The 20,251-nt window shown below is 43.0% G+C and overlaps 1 protein-coding gene across 1 annotated transcript; it reads right to left on the bottom strand.

Annotated features, from left to right (window-relative positions):
* Positions 1–18,676: 18,676 nt before the first annotated feature.
* LOC306663352 (olfactory receptor 2L13-like) lies at positions 18,677–19,615 on the bottom strand (the record flags this gene model as incomplete). Its single annotated transcript, XM_079143752.1, has 1 exon — positions 18,677–19,615. The coding sequence occupies one exon, from the start codon at positions 19,613–19,615 to the stop codon at positions 18,677–18,679; it is 939 nt and encodes a 312-aa protein (XP_078999878.1).
* Between the last annotated feature and the right edge of the window lie 636 nt (positions 19,616–20,251).

The raw sequence follows: 20,251 nt of genomic DNA, 5'->3' as shown, positions 1-20,251 counted from the left end.
AACATCTCTAGTAATTAGAGAAATGCAAATGAAAACCACCCTAAGATGTCATCTAACTCCAATTAGTAAGGCTGTTTTCAAGAACACAAGCAATAATAAGTGTTGGTGTGAATGTGGGGAAAAGGCACACTCACACACTGCTGGTGAAGTGGGCAAATGGGTGCACCCACTCTGGAAAGCAATATGGAGATTCCTCAACAAACCTGGAATGGACCCACCATTTGACCCAGCTATCCCACTCCTTGGTGTATACCCACAGGACTTAAAATCAGCATACAACAGTGATGCAGCCACATCAATGTTCACAGTTGCTCAATTCACAATAGCTAGAATGTGGAACCAACCTAGATGTCCTTCAGCAGATGAAAGGATAAAGAAACTGCAGTATATATACACAATGGAGTATTACTCAGACATAAAGAAGAATAAAATTATGGCATTTGCTGGTAATCAGTGGAGATGGAGAATATCATCCTAAGCAAAATAAGCCAACTCCAAAAATCCAAAGACCAAATATTTTCTCTGATAAATGGATGATGTCACATAATGGAGGAGGTGGCAGGGGGTGGGCAAGAGAAGAATGAAGGAGCGTTAGGTGGTGTACGAGAAAATGGGCAGGGAAAGGGGAGGGGAAGGAAAGATAGTAGACTGAGACAGACACGATTACCTATGTACAAGTATGATTACATGAATGGTGTGAATCTACATCGTGTACAACCATAGAAATGAAAAGTTGTACCCCATTTGTGTACAATGATTCAAAATGCAGTCTGTAAAAGTGAAAATTTAAAAATATCAGAAATATGAAAATCATCCTTTCGATTTCCATTGATAAAAAAGTTTTCTTACCCCCTCCCAAATATATATGAAAGCCCCAAGCTGTGTTCCAGTCTGCCAGGCTAAGCAAACATGTCCTGTTGCTGAGAACAGCCCTGGATGTCACCCAGTTCTCCTGACACAAGAAGCCAAAGGCACGAGGAAGGCATCCTCAGAACATATTCAGTTCTCACTGCTCCTTCCTGTAGCATGTAGTTTGTTTTATGCTGAAAATACAAAGAATTTTACCCTTGAGCCATGTCCCGTATGCTATCACTGTGCTTGGACAACTTCCTCTACTATCACCTTGTTCAAGTGGAAACAGAGTAGACATGTCACACTTACTTCGTTAGGTTCTACAGGGGGTCAGAAGGAGCTGTGGCACCTAGTGTGCAGGTCCTTCCTCCAGCAGACATTACATACCCTCCCTTCCCTGTAATTGCCCCCAGTGTCCAAGCCCACAGGGACAGGAGCCTGGCCATTTCACCTGACTTTGGTGACATGGAGATGAACTCAGCTCAAGCTTAGAGCAAATCCACCAACCAGCTCAGCTCTGCAGCTCTGGCCTGCTGCCCAGAGTTAGTCTCAGGAGGGAGGAACCAGCTATTCCAGAACACGGTTGGAGATCTGGAATGGGTGCTAGGAAATGATTACTGAACTCCCACATTTGGACATTGGAGTCCTCAGGGTCAACAAGAGGCAGGAATCACTGATGAGTCTTCAGCTGAGTACCAGCTGCATTCATAGCAGGAACAATTACCTTCTACAGTTTAGTGAGTTTCCAGAGGAAATTGCTGTTCTTTGGGACTATTCTTTTTTCCCTGTGAATCGAACAAGAAGTTGAAGTGGTTGTGACTAATGTAACTTATGCTGGGACAAAAATTCTTTCTTCTATTTAAGGATAGGTATGTAATTGAGTCATGAAAATCCTAATCCTAAGAATAGGTAGATAATTGAGTCATGAAAATCCTATATTCCACTATAGTGGAAAGTTGACTCAGTTCTTGTGATACAATGAGGATGTAGACATAGAAAGATGAGTCTAGCATGCCACATCCATCACTGACTAGGAGAGTGAATTGGAAATTTTCTTAAGACAATAATTCATTGACAAATTCTTTAAAAAATGACTAATCGCATTCTGGAAATTAAGTGGAAGTATGTAAGCCAAGTTCTCAAAAGTGTCTGTTGCAGAGGTAGGAATGAACAGACGTGAGAGTGTTACTATCTCATTCAGTCCAGAGTGTCAAACCAGAGAATTGCACATTTCAAGTTATTTTGAATTCTTATCTGTGCCATAGAGTTTTTTTGCCATAGGAAGAAATGACAGAAAGCTATTTAATGGAGTGTATTTAATAAATATTTGTGACTCACATAATGGAAATATCATGAAGTGAAAGCCTTGACAAATGAGCTCCATTGGTTTAAATCTGAGAAGTAGGTCAGTTATAAACATGAAGAGTGTTTGTCCTTTCTGTTTACCTTGGTGGAAGCCTTCTCTCACCCGGTGCGGTGAGGTTCCTTGGTATAGGCCTGCGAACTCCCCACGAGCCACACCCACCCCAAGTCTGCTACCTGTGAAGTCCACAGGGAACCAGGAATCATGGTGGAGAAGAGTACCTGCCAGGAGGAGGGGGTCTTCGCTTATGAACACGGGATTCACACTGACGCTTTGGCATGTCACACTATGTTCTTGATCTGCAAAACTCAGTAAAGCATTCCTTGTCCAGCATCCTTCCACATTCGTTTTTTCCCCTTATCCCAATATTGTTTCAAAATTTTTAAATTACAATGATAGCATGTCTTTTCCTGACCAAATAACACTTGTTTTTAAAAAAAGTGGGTGGTGGGACATGAAGTGTGCCATTTTCCTATTAAAAATAGTAAGTCTGCTGTGCAGGATTCTTCCTCCCAGATTCTGTGTGAAATGTCACGCACTAGCCCTCCACAGACACATGTGCATAGTCGCACATGCACAGGCCTGGCTCTCTAACACTGCTCTGTAAAATCAGCATCAGCCACAGGGTCTCACCATTCCCTCCCACTCCTCCTCCTTCCCATCTTCAACTACTTATGAAAGACTCAGAAGTAAACAGAGATCAGAAGTCTTCTAAGTGGGTAGCGAGAACAAGTGAAGCCACATCTTATACAGGACGGAAAACAACAAAAAGTCCTTCTAGCACACAATCCACCAATTACGTGGAAAACCCCAGTGATTCAACAGGGCACACTGAGGAACCTGGTTGACTGACTCCCCACTACCCCAAAAGTTTCCAACCTCTTTTAACAGGGGACAATTGTGAAGCCACAGACACCCTTCAATGGCTAGTTTCTAGCTGACTGGGATGAAGTATTAGCTTCTCCCAAACAACTGTGTCTTGAACCCCCTCCAACAGAGAGATCCAAGGGCAGATTAACAGAAGTGAGAGGGCGACTGGGCTTGAACTGGCGACTGCTCAACACCGGAGGTCAGCCCAGGGAGAGTTCTCTCTGCCTCCCTGCTTTATTGCTGCCAGCTGCCACCCATTTCCTCCCCACCAAAGGTTCTGAAACTCTCAAAAGGGGCACCCAATCTCTAAACTTGTAGCTACTCCTACAACCAGCAGTCCCTGGGCTCCCTCTAGGCTAGCCAAAACAAATGTCCTTGCTGTTGTCTCCTCCTCCATCTGCCTTCAGAGTAAACAAACCACCCAACATAAACACACCCAAATCCATACCCTGTAAGATTACTATCAGATCAACAAAACAAAACACAAGCAATTCCTCATCATGGCACAGATGAGATCTGTGGTTGCTGTCCTTGGGTGTTATCCACAATTTTTGAGGAATCCAAAGTGTATCTTGCAAGGTCAAAATAGAACTGGGTGAAGGGTTGCAGATGAGGTTCAAGAGAACAGAAAGGAGAAAAGCATTTACAGAAAACAAGGAGGAAGGAGTAACCATAGAAAAGCCTCCACTGTCCCTTCATCCTACTGGCCTGTTAGGCACTGGACATGGCTTTGAACTTCACCACTTTGACCTTCTTGGACTTGGAGGCTTTGGTGGACTTGGCTTTGACAATCTTGGGTGTTTTGGTTTTCCCATGCATGGCAGACAACTTCTTCTTTACCTTCTTTACTAGGGTGGCTTTGGGCTTCTTGCTTGGGGTTTGGTGACAGCTGTCTTTGACTTGGTGGACTTCTTCAGTTGAACACCTCTTGACTTCATTCTTGGTTTTCTTGAAACCACTGACCTCTTGGGCTCATCACTCTTGTCCAGACAGAAGGTCCCTGAGGTATGCACTCGTTTGGTTTGCGTGAGAACACTGGTGGTTGATGGATAACTTGATCTGGGGTCTGTGCTCTCATTCACCTTGTAGTGACTTTTGATGCACTTCTGCACGGATTTCAGCCAGAAGCTGGCATGTTTCTTCTCAGCCTGCATGGAGGCCTTGATCATGTCTGAATAGTGGGGTGGTATGAGTATGTCTTGGAGACCTTGGAATACTTGAGTTTGTCTGCAGTAGGAGTACATGGAGCTCTCGTTCATGGTGGCCTGCCTGGTTCAGCTGTTGAAGGTTACTTCGAAAGGAACAGACGTTTTTAGAGACTGAACAAAGCTTGACATGGGGTCCACTCTCAGGCCCCTAACAAGCAGGTACGTCTGGAGTCTTGCTGTCAGGTGTGCAGGTGAGGGATCACGGCTCCCCTATTGGGCATGGGTCTCCAGAAGGCTCCCTGTGTTGGCTCTGCATGGTCCAACTGCACAGTGTGTGATAGATTTGGGCTCTTGCTACACCTACCAACCATTTCTAAGCTCTGAGTCTCCTATTCCACATTCAAAGACTCATTCAGTTTGGAAAAGAATGAGTTTGGTAAGAGCACCTGGTCAGCCAGCACTGACACCTCCTTCCACTAAACATTCAGCCCAGTGCACTCTATACACACATGTTCAGCCTTCTATCCAGGGAAAGTACAGAGAGCAGGTGCACTGGCCCAAGTCCACTCCTATGGCTTTATACGTAGCTTCCCCCTTTCCTCCCGTCATCTCCTCTTTCCAGGATTTTCTCAGCTACAGCTTCTTTAAAATTATGCAACATCAACTATTTAGAGCACAATGGTGGACCCATGGAATTCAATAATGCTTTTGAATGCATATAAAAATTGAAGGATCTGACCTGACATTGAGTTTCTTCTTCTGTATGTAGAGATGGAAGTTAAGGTGGAATAATGGTGGGAATTATGCAGAAGGGTTTTCAAGAAGGGCGATCAAGAGGGCATCAAGAGGGCTGCAATTGTGCCTCAGTGGCAGAATACGTGCTTCACCTGGGTAGACACTGGGTTCGATTCTCAGCACACTATATAAATAATCATAATAGTGAAAAAGTCCATCAACAACATAAAAAGAAAAAGGGAGGGCACCCAGAATGAAAGTCACTGCTCCAAGGTGGTGTCCCCAGGACTCAGAAGACCTTGGCTCATGGAGAAATCCTTTCCACTGAATGGTCAGGGAAGGGTGGATTCCCAGGGTGCAGATGTCCTTCTGAGAAGATTTGACAGCACAGGGCAAGAAGGCGTAACAGGCACTCCTCAAGGGAATGTCCGGCTGAACTTGGAAGACTGGGAGGCCAGGAGAAGAGACTCATTAAAGCAGGCACACAGCAATGACCACTGTGGAGGATGATACATGGCTGGTAAGGGACTTAGGAAGAGCACGATGAAGAACAGTGACTTTGGTAATGGGTACATATAAATGAATGCCTTTGGAATGTGATTACATCTATTTATATGCCCACTGCAGTACAAAAATGTTAGTTCTGGCTCCAAAACAGATACAGATACTTAGACTCTCCAGGAAACACCAGCTGCCCTCCAGCACCCTGCTTCTTACTCCATGGTTCCCTTTAGAAGAATCAGTGGTGGTGTAGGCAGAGTCGGTGCAGAGGCTCATCAGCATGAGCGTGACCTCTCCAGGGCTCATTTGTTATTAGTATTGAGACACAATATTGATTCATCTTTCTGAGTCCCACAGAATATCTGCTACATATTACAGCATGTTATAGAAAAACGAGGGCAATAAGCACTTCCACCTCCTCAAACTTTAATCATTTCTGTGTGTTGGAAGCATCCATAAGCCTCCAGCTATTTTAGGATGACAATCATCAAGGATTATCCTTGACAATATCAAGGATGACAATGGTCATATATGATACTTGTCTCTCTGTGTCTGTCTGACTTCACTTAATTACTCCCAGTGCCGTGTATATTGCGGCAGAGGGTAGGGCTTCACTCTTTAATGTTCCATTTTGAGTAAGTGCAAATGTTTTCCTCGCCCACGTGTCTCCTATTGGGAACCCTGTTTGATTGAACATTGTGGCTCCTGTATATGGTGCTGCAATACACATGGGAGTGCAGGCATGTCTGAGATAGAATCACGTTATTTCCCTTGGATACACCCAGTCACAGGACAGCTGAATCCTGGGAGAGTCCTATTTTTAGTTTTCTAAGACCCCACCAACTGTTTTCCATAATGCCAGTACTAAATTATAGTTCCACCAACAGGGAATAAGAGAACCCCTTTCCCTAGCATCATGAGCACTTGTGATTTTTTTCTATTTTATATGAACGTTTCTAACTTGCGTGAGATGAGATCTCATTGTAGCTTACATTTGCATTTCCTTCATGGCTTACTTTGACCATTTTTCATAGACTTTGCCACTCAGATGTCACTGAGAATGTCTATTTGGGTCTTTACACATTTTATCAATGGGTTACCTTTTTCTTCAGGACAAATTTGATTACTATCTCACCTTCCAACAAGGTAAACAGAAGCTGAGCCTCTGAGGGTGCAGCATTCCCTGAGACAGTGAGCAGCTTCCTGGAGGCAGGCTGAGTGTTTGGATCTCTTCCATGCTGTAGAGGATGTCAGCTTGTTCTCCAGCAGATAGACACAAGTTTAGCTTTTGTTTGACAGCCTGTGCCATTGCTTTAGTAGACATTAGGCCCTCCAGGAATCTGCACTACCTGTCACTCTTGTACCTGAATACCTTAACCATGGATCTTCTAGTGTATGATCTCCAGGCAGCAGGTAGATCTTATGGAGAGCAATGTGGGCAGTGGACTCATTTCCACAGGGTATCCTGCTGACAGACACCTGTGAACCATGTATGTGAAGTGAGCCATGTTTGATCCATTAAGTAGGGAAGCCTCATCTTAGAAACTCCCAATCAGAACCCATTGGATTTAGAATGCCTGATTGATGGGGCACCCTGTCTTGGCTCCCATCCCAGGTTGAAGCACAGCCTTCCTGGGATGGGTGTAGCTTCCCAAATGCCAATCAAATTATTTACTTCAAGATCCCAGCCATACCAGGAAACAAGCACTCAAACAAAACTCCTCCCACTGAAACCCTGTCCCTGCCTTTGATGTATTCCCCCTTAAACAAAGAATCGGGCCTTTTCAGTGGTTCAGTTCCAGTTTGTACTTTACATTTTCTCCATATTAGCTCCTGGGCACATCAATACCGGTGCAGTGCTCAACTTCCTCCCAGTCTCTCTTGGGTCTGCATCCCTCTTCTTGGCTCAGGGGAGGGTGGACTCCAGACCTTTCTTTGTCAATAGAAATGTCCCCTCAGATGCTTTAGGATCTAGTTCCCAAAGCAAATTTTTCATGAAAATGCTTTCAATAAAACAACTTCTTTTTTGATGTCTTCATGCATCTTTAAAACAACAGCACAGATATTTGATTTTGGAGATTTTTTTTCATTCAAGTATGAGATTTATTATATTTTATTTTTTAAATATTTTTATTAAATTTTATTACATATCTAGGAAGACACATAAGCAATATCAGTTCTTTTTTACCCTCACCTACATTTTCTACCTTTTCCAAATGTCAGTCTTCTAATGTTGCTGCTCTTGTTGTCTTTTCCTTCTGGGAGATTTTCCCAGTTTGTCTTTTAAAAATTTCCTTTTGCATTTCTATCAGTCAGTGTAATTTATTTTCCAACAGAAATTTTTTCTTCCCTTCCTGAAAGGATACAGCTGTTGTGTCTTCAGTCACATTGAGGTCTTCTCTGGACTTTTGAATTTTTATTCAGTATGATCACTTTCTTGCTCATTCTTCAAGTCACCTTCAACTGCTCGTATGTATGCACGTGAGAGTGTGTGTCTCAGTGCAAGTTTCTGTTTGTACTTGCACAGTTTGGATTTACTGTTTCCTGATGTTAGGTTTCTTCATAAGTTCATTGACTGACTCTAAGGTAACATCTAGGCATGAAAGCTTTAGGCCTCTTGAGAACGTTTTACTAATTATCCAATGTTCATTTTTTATCAGGAGAAGAACTTCCTATGCGTCCCTGCCCTGAGATTCCAGGACACTGTCTTCTCCTTGCATGTGGACACCTGACCACTCCTGAATCCAAATCCCTCCCCCGTGCTCAGCACACAATCCACTGACATCACATGTGGCCACTGCCACTCCTGGATCAGGCCGTGTCTGTCAAATGAGATGTGCTGGAGCTGCATGTCATGGTGTGGAGGTGAGGTGTCCCCCAAGCTCCTGTGTGGAACAATGGAAGAGGGTGCAGAGGTGACTTGACTGGGGTGAGAGGTTCATCTACTCAGTGCATTCATCCACTGGTGGCTTTACTTGAGTGGCAACTGTTGTCAGGTAGGGTGTGGATGAAGGAGATGGGTCCCTGGGAGTGTGCCCTTGCAGTTTTATTTTTTTATTTGTAGAAGACAGTAGATTCTCTCTGCTTCCTGTGGCCATGTCCTGAGCTGCTTCCCTCCATCTCACCATCTGCCATAATGTTCTTCCTCCACTTGAGCCCTGAGGAATGGAGTCGCCATCTATGGACTGAGACCTAAAATGTGACCCCCACATTATTTATTCCTCCTTAAACCTGTTATTTTCAGGTGCTTTGATCACAGCAACAAAAATCCCAAAGACTCACTGTGTCTATTACATCTGCAGAAGTGGGTTACAGAAAGTGAACGTCTGTGAACATTAGCACCTCTTAGATGACAAGTAGGTTAAACAGTGATTAATTATGAGAATAATGTTCTTCCTTAATTTTCTACAGTTTTCTCAGAAATGTTTATAAACTTAAAGACTATTGGAATAAGTTTATGATCAATTATTTCAAAATACAATTTCTAATATGTGTAAAGTTAATGGTTCCCAGGGAGCAATTTATTTTCTAACATGATATAACTCTTCATAGAAATGAATTTCATGTCAGTCTCAGTGTGTGTGTGTGTGTGTGTGTGTGGAGAGAGTGGTGTGTAGTGAGAGAGAGAGAGTTGTTATTGCTGTTGTAATTTGGTTATTGATTTTGGATACTTTCTGGGCATCTAACTCGGGTTCTTATGTATGCGAAGCAAGATCTCCCCAGAGAGATACACACTAGACCCTAAACTTAAATTAAAAACTAGTCAGTAACACTTAAATAAATCTCACCCTTATAAAAACTTATAGAAACTATAAAGTTTTTTAAACACACAGTGTGGTTGTGTACATTTTATCACATCATTCTCAATTGCAGAGTAAAGTCAAGAACTTCTTTACTATTAATGATTGATTCATCTGACCCTTTAGAATAAAATGTTTTATCCATCCTAAAATCTCTACTATTAATTTCTTAAAAGTTTAAAAGATCTTTATTCATATTTCTGATTCATAATGGGCATGTATTTACTTTGCAATTGAGAATGTTTAAATCCATAGATTATGAACTTGATGAATTATAATAAGTCCTTGTTTTCTTTTCTTGCATTTATCATGTATACACTCTATTTAACTATAACTTCCTAGTGAAATATAATGCCTAAGCACAGGCATTCCCTGTCTTTCCATTAAAGTCAAATGGTAACTGTCTTGGAGACTCCACAGAGCAAAGCTCTGAACAGAAGGGAATCCAGCCTCCAGGTATGGATAGGGCCTGTGCCAACAGCAACTCCTCAGCTCTGCCAGGCAAAGGCCACTTGGTGCCTTCCTTTCCTCCTGCTGCTCCTTTCATAACTGCCATCATGTGAATCCAGTCCCACCTCCAAGGCTGCGTTGGGTACAGAGAAACCATGAAAAGCCTCAAGATGTGTGTAAACACATGAGAAGCCAAAGTTAATTTCTCTGAATGTATCTTGCTGGAAAGCAAATGTGTGAGCCCTTCAGCTGTAGGTAGAAATGAGAATGTTAAAAGAGGAGTTTGTGTCCTCCCCAACAATTGTTAAAATCCTGAACCCCATACTGATGGCTTTGGAAGTGGGTGATAGGAGGTGATCAATCAGTCATGAATGCAGGGCCTCACAAATGGACTGGGCGCCTTTGAAAATGGTTTGTAGGGAGCTTGTTCAACCTCCACCATGTGAGGTTGTGGCAAGCAGGCACCATATTTAACCAGGATGCTTCCCTTGCCACACAGTAATACTGAACGTCCCAAGATCCTGAGATTCCCAGCTTCCGAGGTAAGGAAGAATAGATTTATGTTGTTTATACACTTCCTACCTACAGGTATCTTCTTATTCCAGCTTGATTTAACTAAGGTATAATCTCTACTATTCTTGTCAGTTGCTGTCCTTGGAAAGAACTTGCCCAGCACATGCATGAGAAGAGAAATCAGACTGCATGGGCACTCCAAGGACAGTGCCCAGAACATGGGTGAGAAGAGCAATAGAACTGCATGCACACACCAAGGACAGTGCCCAGGAATACATGCAAGGAGCCATGATGTGAATGTGCACCCCAAGAGAGTGCTCAGCACATGCATGGTTAGAGCCATTAGATTTCACATGCACACATCACAGATAGTGCCCAACACATGCATGAGAAGATCCATCAGGCTGCATGTGCACATAGGAAGGACAGTACCCAGCACATCCATGAGAAGGGTCATCAGGCTGCATGCACACACCAAGGAGAGTGCCCACATATTCATGAGAACAGCCATCAGGCTACATGTGCACACACCAAGGACAAGGCCTAGCACATGTATGAGAAGAGTCATCAGTCTGCCTGTGCACAACAAGGACAGTGCCCAGCAAGTGCATGAGTAGAGCCATCAGGCTGCATGTGCACATCAAGGACAGTAGCCAGCACATGTATGAGAACAGCCATCAGGCTACATGTGCACACACCAAGGACAGTGCCCAGCACATGTATGAGAAGAGTCATCAGTCTGCCTGTGCACAACAAGAACAGTGCCCAGCACGTGCATGAGTAGAGCCATCAGGCTGCATGTGCACATCAAGGAGAGTACCCGGCACATGCATGAGAAGAGCCATCAGGCATCATGTGCACACCAAGGACAGTGCCCAGCACATGTATGAGAACAGCCATCAGGCTGCATGTGCACATCAAGGAGAGTACCCAGCACATGCATGAGAAGAGCCATCAGGCATCATGTGCACACAGCAAGGACAGTACGTAGTTCATGTATGAGAAGAGTCATCAGTCTACGTATGCACACACCAAGGACAGTACCCAGCACATGCATGAGAAGAGTCATCAGGCTGCATGAGCACACCAGGGACAGTGCCCAGCACATGTATGAGAACAGCCATCAGGCTGCATGTGCACACACCAAGGACAGTGCCCAGCACAAGTATGAGAACAGTCATCAGGCTACATGTGCACACCCAGGACAGTGCCCAGCACATATATGAGAAAAGTCATCAGCCTGCCTGTGCACAAGGACAGTGCCCAGCACATGTATGAGAAGAGTCATCAGGCATCATGTGCACACACCAAGGACAGTGCCCAGCACATGTATGAGAACAGCCATCAGGCTGCATGTGCACACACCAAGGACAGTGTCCAGCACATGTATGAGAACAGCCATCAGGTGTCATGTGCACACCAAGGACATTGCCCAGCACATGTATGAGAACAGCCATCAGGCTGCATGTGCACATCAAGGAGAGTACCCAGCACATGCATGAGAAAAGCCATCAGGCATCATGTGCACACACCAAGGACAGTACCTAGTTCATGTATGAGAAGAGTCATCAGGCTGCGTGTGCACACACCAAGGACAGTACCCAGCACATGCATGAGAAGAGTCATCAGGCTGCATATGCACATACCAAGGACAGTACCCAGCACCTGCATGAGAACAGCCATCAGGCTACATGTGCACACACTAAGGACAGTGTCCAGCACATGTATGAGAACAGCCATCAGGCTGCATGTGCACATCAAGGAGAGTACCCAGCACATGCATGAGAACAGCCATCAGGCTGCATGTGCACACACCAAGGACAGTGTCCAGCACATGTATGAGAACAGCCATCAGTCTACAGGTGCACACACCAAGGACAGTGTCCAGCACATGTATGAGAACAACTTTCAGGCTACATGTGCACACACTAAGGACAGTGTCCAGCACATGTATGAGAACAGCCATCAGGCTGCATGTGCACATCAAGGAGAGTACTCAGCACATGCATGAGAACAGCCATCAGGCTGCATGTGCACAAACCAAGGAGAGTGCCCAGCACAAGTATGAGAACAGCCATCAGGCTACATGTGCACACCAAGGACAGTGCCCAGCACATATATGAGAAGAGTCATCAGCCTGCCTATGCACAGTAAGGACAGTGCCCAGCACATGCATGAGTAGAGTCATCATGCTGCATGTGCACACCAAGGACAGTGCCCAGCACAAGTATGAGAACAGCCATCAGGCTGCATCTGCACACTAAGGACAGTATCCAGCACATGCATGAGAACAGCCATCAGGCATCATGTGCACACACCAAGGACAGTACCTAGCACATGCATGAGAAGAGTCATCAGACTGCCTGTGCACATCAAGGACATTGCCCAGCACATGTATGAGAATAGCCATAAGACTGCATGTGCAGCAACCAATGACAGTGCCCAGCACAAGCATGAGACAGAGTTGTTCAATGGTGTCACCTGGTGAAACAGCAGAAACATTGTCCTAACTCTTCCAGGACTCTCAGAGCAAGGGGTACAAAGACAGCCCATGAGCATGAAATTGTGAGATGTGGACAGGGCCCTGAATGGAGAGTTACCTCCAGGGAGAACTGGGCATGTGCCTGATGGCTCATGGTAATAATCAGACAAGCAGTTCAGAAAAGATGAGACACAGTGATAACTTGCTACAGTTTAGATGTTGTGTCCTCAGAACGCTCCTGTGTGACACAATGCAAGACAGTTCAAAGTGAAGTGATCAGGTCATCAGAGTTTGATGAGGATTAACTGAGTGGTAACTGCAGACAGGTAGGGCATGTCTAGAGACCGTGTGTCATTGGCTGTGTCTTTGAAGTCTACATTTTCTCCCTGGTGATCAGGGCTCACTCTGCCTCCTGATTTTCATGTTTGAGCTGCTCTGACGCACTCTTCTACTATGATCTTCTGCCTCACCTTGGTCTCAGAGCAATGGAGTTGGAAATATATGGACCAAGATCTCTGAAAACATGAGCCCCAAATAAACGTTCCTTCTAAAATTTATCTTGGCAGATCTTTTAGTCACAATGCTGAAAAATGTTGACAAAATCAGAAATTAGTACTGAGAAGTGGGGTCATTACTGTGAATAAGATGACCAAGTTGTTTACAACTCCTTGGAAAATGACCATGGTTTAGAAAACTTCTTAGGGGGAGAAATTCTGAAAAGTTTATAGATGCAAGCCAGAAAACCTTTACACTAGTGTTTAATGGGTGATTCAGGAGAGGACCCAGATGTCCAGAATGCAGATAGGGCTGTGGACAGCAAAGGCTAAACCCCTTTGAGAGGAGGAGTCTAATGGAAATTGCCTTAAAGGCCATTCATGTTATGTTCTGGATAAGAAGTTGTCTACATTTTGTTTATGCCCTTAGAGTTTCTATGAGGTCAAAGTTAACATGATATATTGAATAATCTGGCAGAAGAAATTTGTATGCAGCATGGCATTTAGATGGTGGCACGGATGTTGCTGGAGGCTTGATCCGCATTTATTGTGACAATCAGGAGCAGAAAGAAGAGCAGTAAAATTGGAAAAACTTACAGTTGGACCTGAAAAATGTGAGCAAAACTGGGGCCAAGACAGTTGTGGTTATTAGAGACAGTACAGTCAGTAGAGAGATGCTGAACACTTCACTAGGAAAGAGGACATGTTTGCTCAGCTGGAGTTCAGTCTTTGCTTTGGTTCCATCCTTTCTTTCCATGCTCCTATTTCTCTCTTCTGGAATGAAATTGATTGCTCTCTACATATTGGAGATATGTAAATTGTTTTGACTTTTAAAAGGGCTCATACTGAATTTTTCCTGAGTTTCAGAGGAGAATTTGGATATGAACTTTTGGGCAGTGCTGGAACTGTTAAAATTACTGAAGATTTAAAAATGGAGTTAATGTATTTTGCTCTCTAAATAGGATATGAGTTTTTGGGTGCTATGGTACAATGTTATTTTTGAATATGTGGGGTACCCAAAACTCATGTGTGAGACACTTTGAAAAGTTTAGAGGGAAAATGATCGGGTTATGATAGCTTTAATCTAGTCAATGAATTAATCCACTGACAAGGATTAACTGGGTGGTAACTATAGGCAGGTAGGATATGGTTGGAGGTTCACCGGGGACATGCCTTTGGGGTGTAAGTTTTCTCTTAGGTGACCTAGCACTCTCTCTGCTTCAAAACACAACTATATGCACAAGTCTGTGTGTGCGACTTTGGTTGGTGAATGCATGCGCCCTTAGAAAGGCACATAACAGTAACTGTCTACAGTTTAGGGAGCCTGAGACCCCAAAATCCAGCTCAGAGAGCCATCGAGGATAAAAGCCAAGCATGATTTCCTCAGCGAAGTCAAGGACCATCCACAGTATTTAATCAAGAAGTTGAACAGGGCAGAAAAAAAAAAAAAAGGTAGTATTCGTCCCCAAGGCAAATAAGTTTCTTTACAAATTACATGTGAGGGGAATAATTAAACATGTCAATAACTGGTTTCTAGGAGCCAAAAGGAGTTCCACATCTCTACAAGACTAAAACTGAACCTTAAAAGAAAAGAATAAATGAATGATTTTAAAACTACAGAGGACAATTCATTGTCGCATGAACAGAAATCATAGAACAATCTTCCCAAAGGGAAAGATTAAAAGTCACCCAGATCTTGCACTTTTGTGGATACTGGTCAAATGTGGTGTGGTACAATGTTCTATGTGTTAAAAATGTAACATACACACAGGATTTGACAACTTAGAATAAAAAAACAGACAAACATAGTAATAATTTCATGTAAATATGTACATGTAATAAATATCAACCTAATAAAAATTTTAGTACTCCAATATTAACATGTGTACAATGGTATAAAATAGAGTATGATATAAAACAATCTATAATTAGTTTTTTTTTGTTTTTAAATTTATTTTTATTGTAAACATATGGAATACATCTTGTTTCCCTGTACATGAAGTAGAGGCATACCTTTTGTGTAATCACACATTTACATAGGGTAATGGTGTTTGATTCTATCTGTTAATTTTTTTCTTCCCCCCACTCCTCCCACAACACTTTTCGCTCTATACAGTCGCTCCTTCCTCCATTCTTGCCCCCCTCCCACTCTCATTATGTGCCATCATGTTTATCAGCGAGATCATTCATCCTCTGATTTTTGAGATTGACTTATGTCACTTAGCATGATATTCTCCAGTGTCATCCATTTGCCTACAAATGCCATGATTTTATTATTCTTTATGGCTGAGTAATAGTCCATTGTGTGTATATGTATATATATATCACAGTTTCTTGATCCATTCATCAAATGAGGGGCATCTAGGTTGGTTCCACAATCTGGCTATTGTGAATTGAGCAGCTATGAACATTGATGTGGCTGTATCTCTGTAGTATGCTGATTTTAACTCTTTGGGTATAGGCTGAGAAGTGGGATACCTCGGTCAAATGGTGGTTTCATTCCATGTTCTCTAAGCTATCTCCACACTGCTTTCCAGAGTGGCTGCACAAATTTACAACCCACCAGCAATGTATGAGTGTACCTTTTTCCCCACATCCCTGATAATCGCCGTTCTAATTGGGGTGAGATTGAATCTTAGTGTAGTTTTGATTTGCATTTCTCTTATTACTAGAGATGGCGAACATTTTTTCATATATCTGTTGATTGCTTGTACATATTCTTCTGTGAAGTGTCTGTTCATTTCCTTAGCCCATTTGTTGATTGGGTTATTTGTATTCTTGGTGTAGAATTTTTTGAGTTCTTTATAGATTCTGGAAATTAGTGCTCTATCTGAAGTATGAGTGGCAAAGATTTTCTCCCACTCTGTAGACCCTCTCTTCACATTGCTGATAGTTTCCTTTGCTGAGAGAAAGCTATTTAGTTTTAATCTATCCCAGTTATTGATTCTTGCTTTTATTTCTTGTTTTATGGGAGTCCTGTTAAGGAAGTCTGATCCTAAGCCAACAAGGTGAAGATTTGGACCTACTTTTTCTTCTATTAGATGCATGATCTCTGGTCTGATTTCAAGGTCCTTGATCCATTGTGAGTTGATTTTTGTGCAGGGTGAGAGAAAGGGGTTTAGTTTCATTCCGTTGCATATGGATTTCCAGTGTACCCAGCACCATTTGTTGAAGAGGCTATCTTTTCTCCATTGCATATTTTTGGCACCTTTGTCTAGTATGAGAAAATTGTATTTATTTGGGTTTGTGTCAATGTCCACTATTCTGTACCATTGATCTACCTGTCTATTTTGGTACCAATACTATGCCATTTTTATTACTATTGCTTTAGATTATAGTTGAAGGTCTGGTATTGCAATACCCCCTGCTTCACTCTTTCTGCTAAGGATTGCTTTAGCTGTTCTGGGTTTCTTATTCTTCCAGATGAATTTCATGATTGCTTGCTCTATTTCTGTGAGGTTCGTCATTAGGATTTTAATTGGAATTGCATTGAAACTGTACTGCACTTTTGGTAGTATGGCCATTTTGACCATATTAATTCTGCCTATCCAAGAACATGGGAGAGCTTTCCATCTTCTAAGGTTTTCTTTAATTTCTCTCTTTAGTGTTCTGTAGTTCTCATTGTAGAGGTCTTTCACCTCTTTGGTTAGATTGATTCCCAAGTCTTTTGTTTTTTTCAAGGCTATTGTGAATGGGGTAGTTTTTCTAACTTCTCTTTCTGAAGATTCATCACTTATGTCTAAAAATGCATTGGATTTATGAACATTGATCTTATATTCTGCTACTTTACTGAATTCACTTATAGTTCTCAAAGTTTTGTGGTGGAATTTTCTGATTCCTCTAAATATATAATCATGTCATCAGCAAATAGGGATAGTTTGAGTTCTTTTCCTATTCGTATTCCTTTAATTTCCTTGTTCTGTGTAATTGCTCTGGCTAGAGTTTTGAGGACAATGTTGAACAGTGTGGTGAAAGAGGGCATCCCTGCCTTGTTCCATTTTATTCTCTCCATGATTTCTTACCGTCTTTTCTGTTTGGTCAACTTTGTTTTCAAGATTAAATATATTGTCCTCAATATCTGAGGTTCTGTCTTCCAGGTGTACTATCCTATTGGTTATGCTTTCTATAGAGTTTTTATTTGGTTTATTTTTTCCTTCATTTCAAGGATTTCTGCTTTGTTTTTTTTCAAAATCTCTAACTCTTTATTGAAATGATCTTTTGCTTCCCACATTTGCTCTTTTAACTGTTGAGTGGTGCGATCATTCAAAGCCTGCATTTGCTCTTTCATCTCATCATGTGCTTCGTTGATCATTATAATTACATACATTCTGAACTCCCTTTGTGACATTTCTTCTTCCATGCTATCATTGTATTTTATTGATGTAGCATCTAGATTTATTTGGGAATTTTCTTTTTTTGTTTTCTCATATTGTTCAGGTATCTTCCTCTCTAATAGTGAAACTCTGAGATATTGCAGATTTCCTCTATGGACTAAAAGTGTCCCTGTAGATTTCCAATAACTCACCTCCTAGCCTACAGTAGCCTGAAGTTTGGTGGAAGTTTATAATGCACTGATCCACAAGGAAGCTGCTCCTCTAGTGGTGGTGGCCTTCAGGGGGGGTGTATTCTCTGCTAGTGGGCAGAGGAGCCTCTACTTGTTGATGGATGGTCAGCCCAAGGGGGACTAGACTGTGGGCTGGGGCACGGTTGGTCTGGGCCTGGGTCTGTTGTTATACCATTCTGGTGGGAAAGGCTCACCTGGCAGGGAAAACTCACCCGGTGGGGAAGTATCACTGGACAGCTCTCCTCTGAGAAGTTCCCTTCTGTCCGGAACTACTGCCTGGTCCAGGGAGCCTCGCACTAAGAGTGAGTCTCTCACTTGACCACCCTCCTCTGCGATGTTCCCTGTTGTCCAGAACTACCGCCTGGGCTGGGGAGTCTGGTCCTGCAGAGGAGTCTCCAGCTGTGTGGCCCTGCTCTAAGAGCTGCCTGTCTAGGCCTGCCACTGGGCCCAGGGGAGCCTTGCTGTGTGCACAAGTCTCTTGCTGGCTGGCCCTGCTCCATGAAGTTGCCTGTGGTCAGGGCCTGCCGCCCAGTCTGGGGTATCCTCACCCAGTGGGAGAGACTCACCTAGTGGCTCTGAGTTGGTCCCGAGTCTCTTAATACCTCCTCTTCTTGAATCCTGAATGCGGGACCAGCATGAGATGCAGTCACCCTCCAGTCAGCCACCTTGCTCTCCTCTTATAATTAGTTTAAACAATATTAACATTAACATTGACTGCAATTCTTTCAATTAAATTAAAACACTAAAATTTAGCATAAATGCTCATTCATATGAAAATATCATTTAAATTAATTTTACAGTTAAATGTGTAAGTAAAAAATTTTAATTGCATATGTGTCTCATACTTCAATTACACAGCACTGCTCCTGATTCTTCATGGAAAAAGCCATGCAGACAGGCAAGCTCATGTCTTCCTGGAGGAGAACATCCCAAACACTCTTCTCATGGCACCCAGTACCTCCTTGTTCCTCAGACTGTACACAATGGGATTGAGCATGGGAGTGAGGACACTGTAAAAAACTGCAAGAATCTTGTCTTCTTCTGGTGAGCGGAGATTCTTGGACCGCAGATAAGTATAGGCAAAAGGTGCATAGTAAAAGATCACCACAGTTAAATGTGCGGAGCACGTGGTGAAGGCCTTTTTCCTTCCCTCTTTTGAGTGCATGTGGAAGACAGCAAACAGGACCCGTCCATAGGACACAGTGATGCCAAGGAAAGGAATGAGGAGAAAGAGAACGGCACTCACAAACACCATGTACTCATAGACCCAGGTGTCCATGCAGGCCAGAGGCATCATAGCTGGGATGTCACAGTAGAAATGATTGATGGCCCTGGATCTGCAGTAAGGAATTTGAAAAGTGTAGATGGTGTGTGCCAAGGAGTTGATGGAACTCAGTGTCCAGGACCCCAGGATCAACTTCAGACACATCATTTTACTCATGCGGATAGGATAGTGGAGGGGGTGGCAGATGGCCACAAAGCGGTCATAGGCCATGGAGGCCAGGAGTAAGCATTCAGAACATGCCAATGTCACAAAGAAGAAAACTTGTACACCACAACCCAGGAAGGAGATGTTCTTGTGACCAGAAAGGAAGTTGGACACCATCTTGGGGACAGTTGTGGAGATGTACATCAGGTCCATTAGGGAGAGCTGGCTGAGGAGAAAGTACATGGGTGTGTGGAGCCGGGGGTCCAAGAGAATGAGGGCAGTCATTCCTGAGTTCCCCAAACAGGCAAGGACAAACACAAAGATGATCAGGAGCAGGAGAAGTAGGCCAGTTTGGTTTGGAAGTAACAGTCCCAACAAAATGAAATCATTTGAAGTTTGGTTCCATTTCTCCATGAAAATGAACTGCTTTGATTTCCTTGACAGAAAAATAAAAATAAAAACTAAGCAGTAAATATGAAAGTATCAGCATAGGAGAATAATAAGGAATTGACTTTATTAGACTTTCTTTATGATTAATTTTTCATTCAACATAGTTTTTTTTTCGATTGATTTTAAGACTTGAATTGAATGTGGCTTCCAGTTTTCACTGGGAACCATCTCACCAGGTCATGGAATTATACATGGCTCTGAAATACAAACCAATAACAGGCCCAGCAAACCCAGTAAGGTGGCAGAAGGATTCCTTCTTGCTGAGTCCTGGCAGGAACCTCCCTCAGGGCTCTATGAAAAGATCTCAGGACCTGAGAAAGTCAGAATTCCACCTTTCTTACCAACCTCAATTAAATCCTGCATGTTTACCACATACATGGCCTGTGGGGCTCAGTGTTCCTGTGAGCTTGATGCTAGGTACTCAATTACATTCCCTCTTCCACATCTCTCATTTCTTATCTCCCCTCCACAGATGTCACAATTGCCACTCAGATAATTGGGATCTTCTTCCTAGGATTGTAGTGCTCACCTTCCACAAGACAATTCTATCCTGGTCCTTCAAGTGTGTCACCACACACGATCATTGTTTTTGAACTATAA

This window comes from Sciurus vulgaris (genome assembly GCF_902686455.1).
Source record: "Sciurus vulgaris genome assembly, chromosome: 6".
NCBI classification, from domain to species: domain Eukaryota; kingdom Metazoa; phylum Chordata; class Mammalia; order Rodentia; family Sciuridae; genus Sciurus; species Sciurus vulgaris.
Note: the sequence above shows the minus strand (reverse complement) of the source record. Positions and strands in the feature narration are given on the sequence as shown.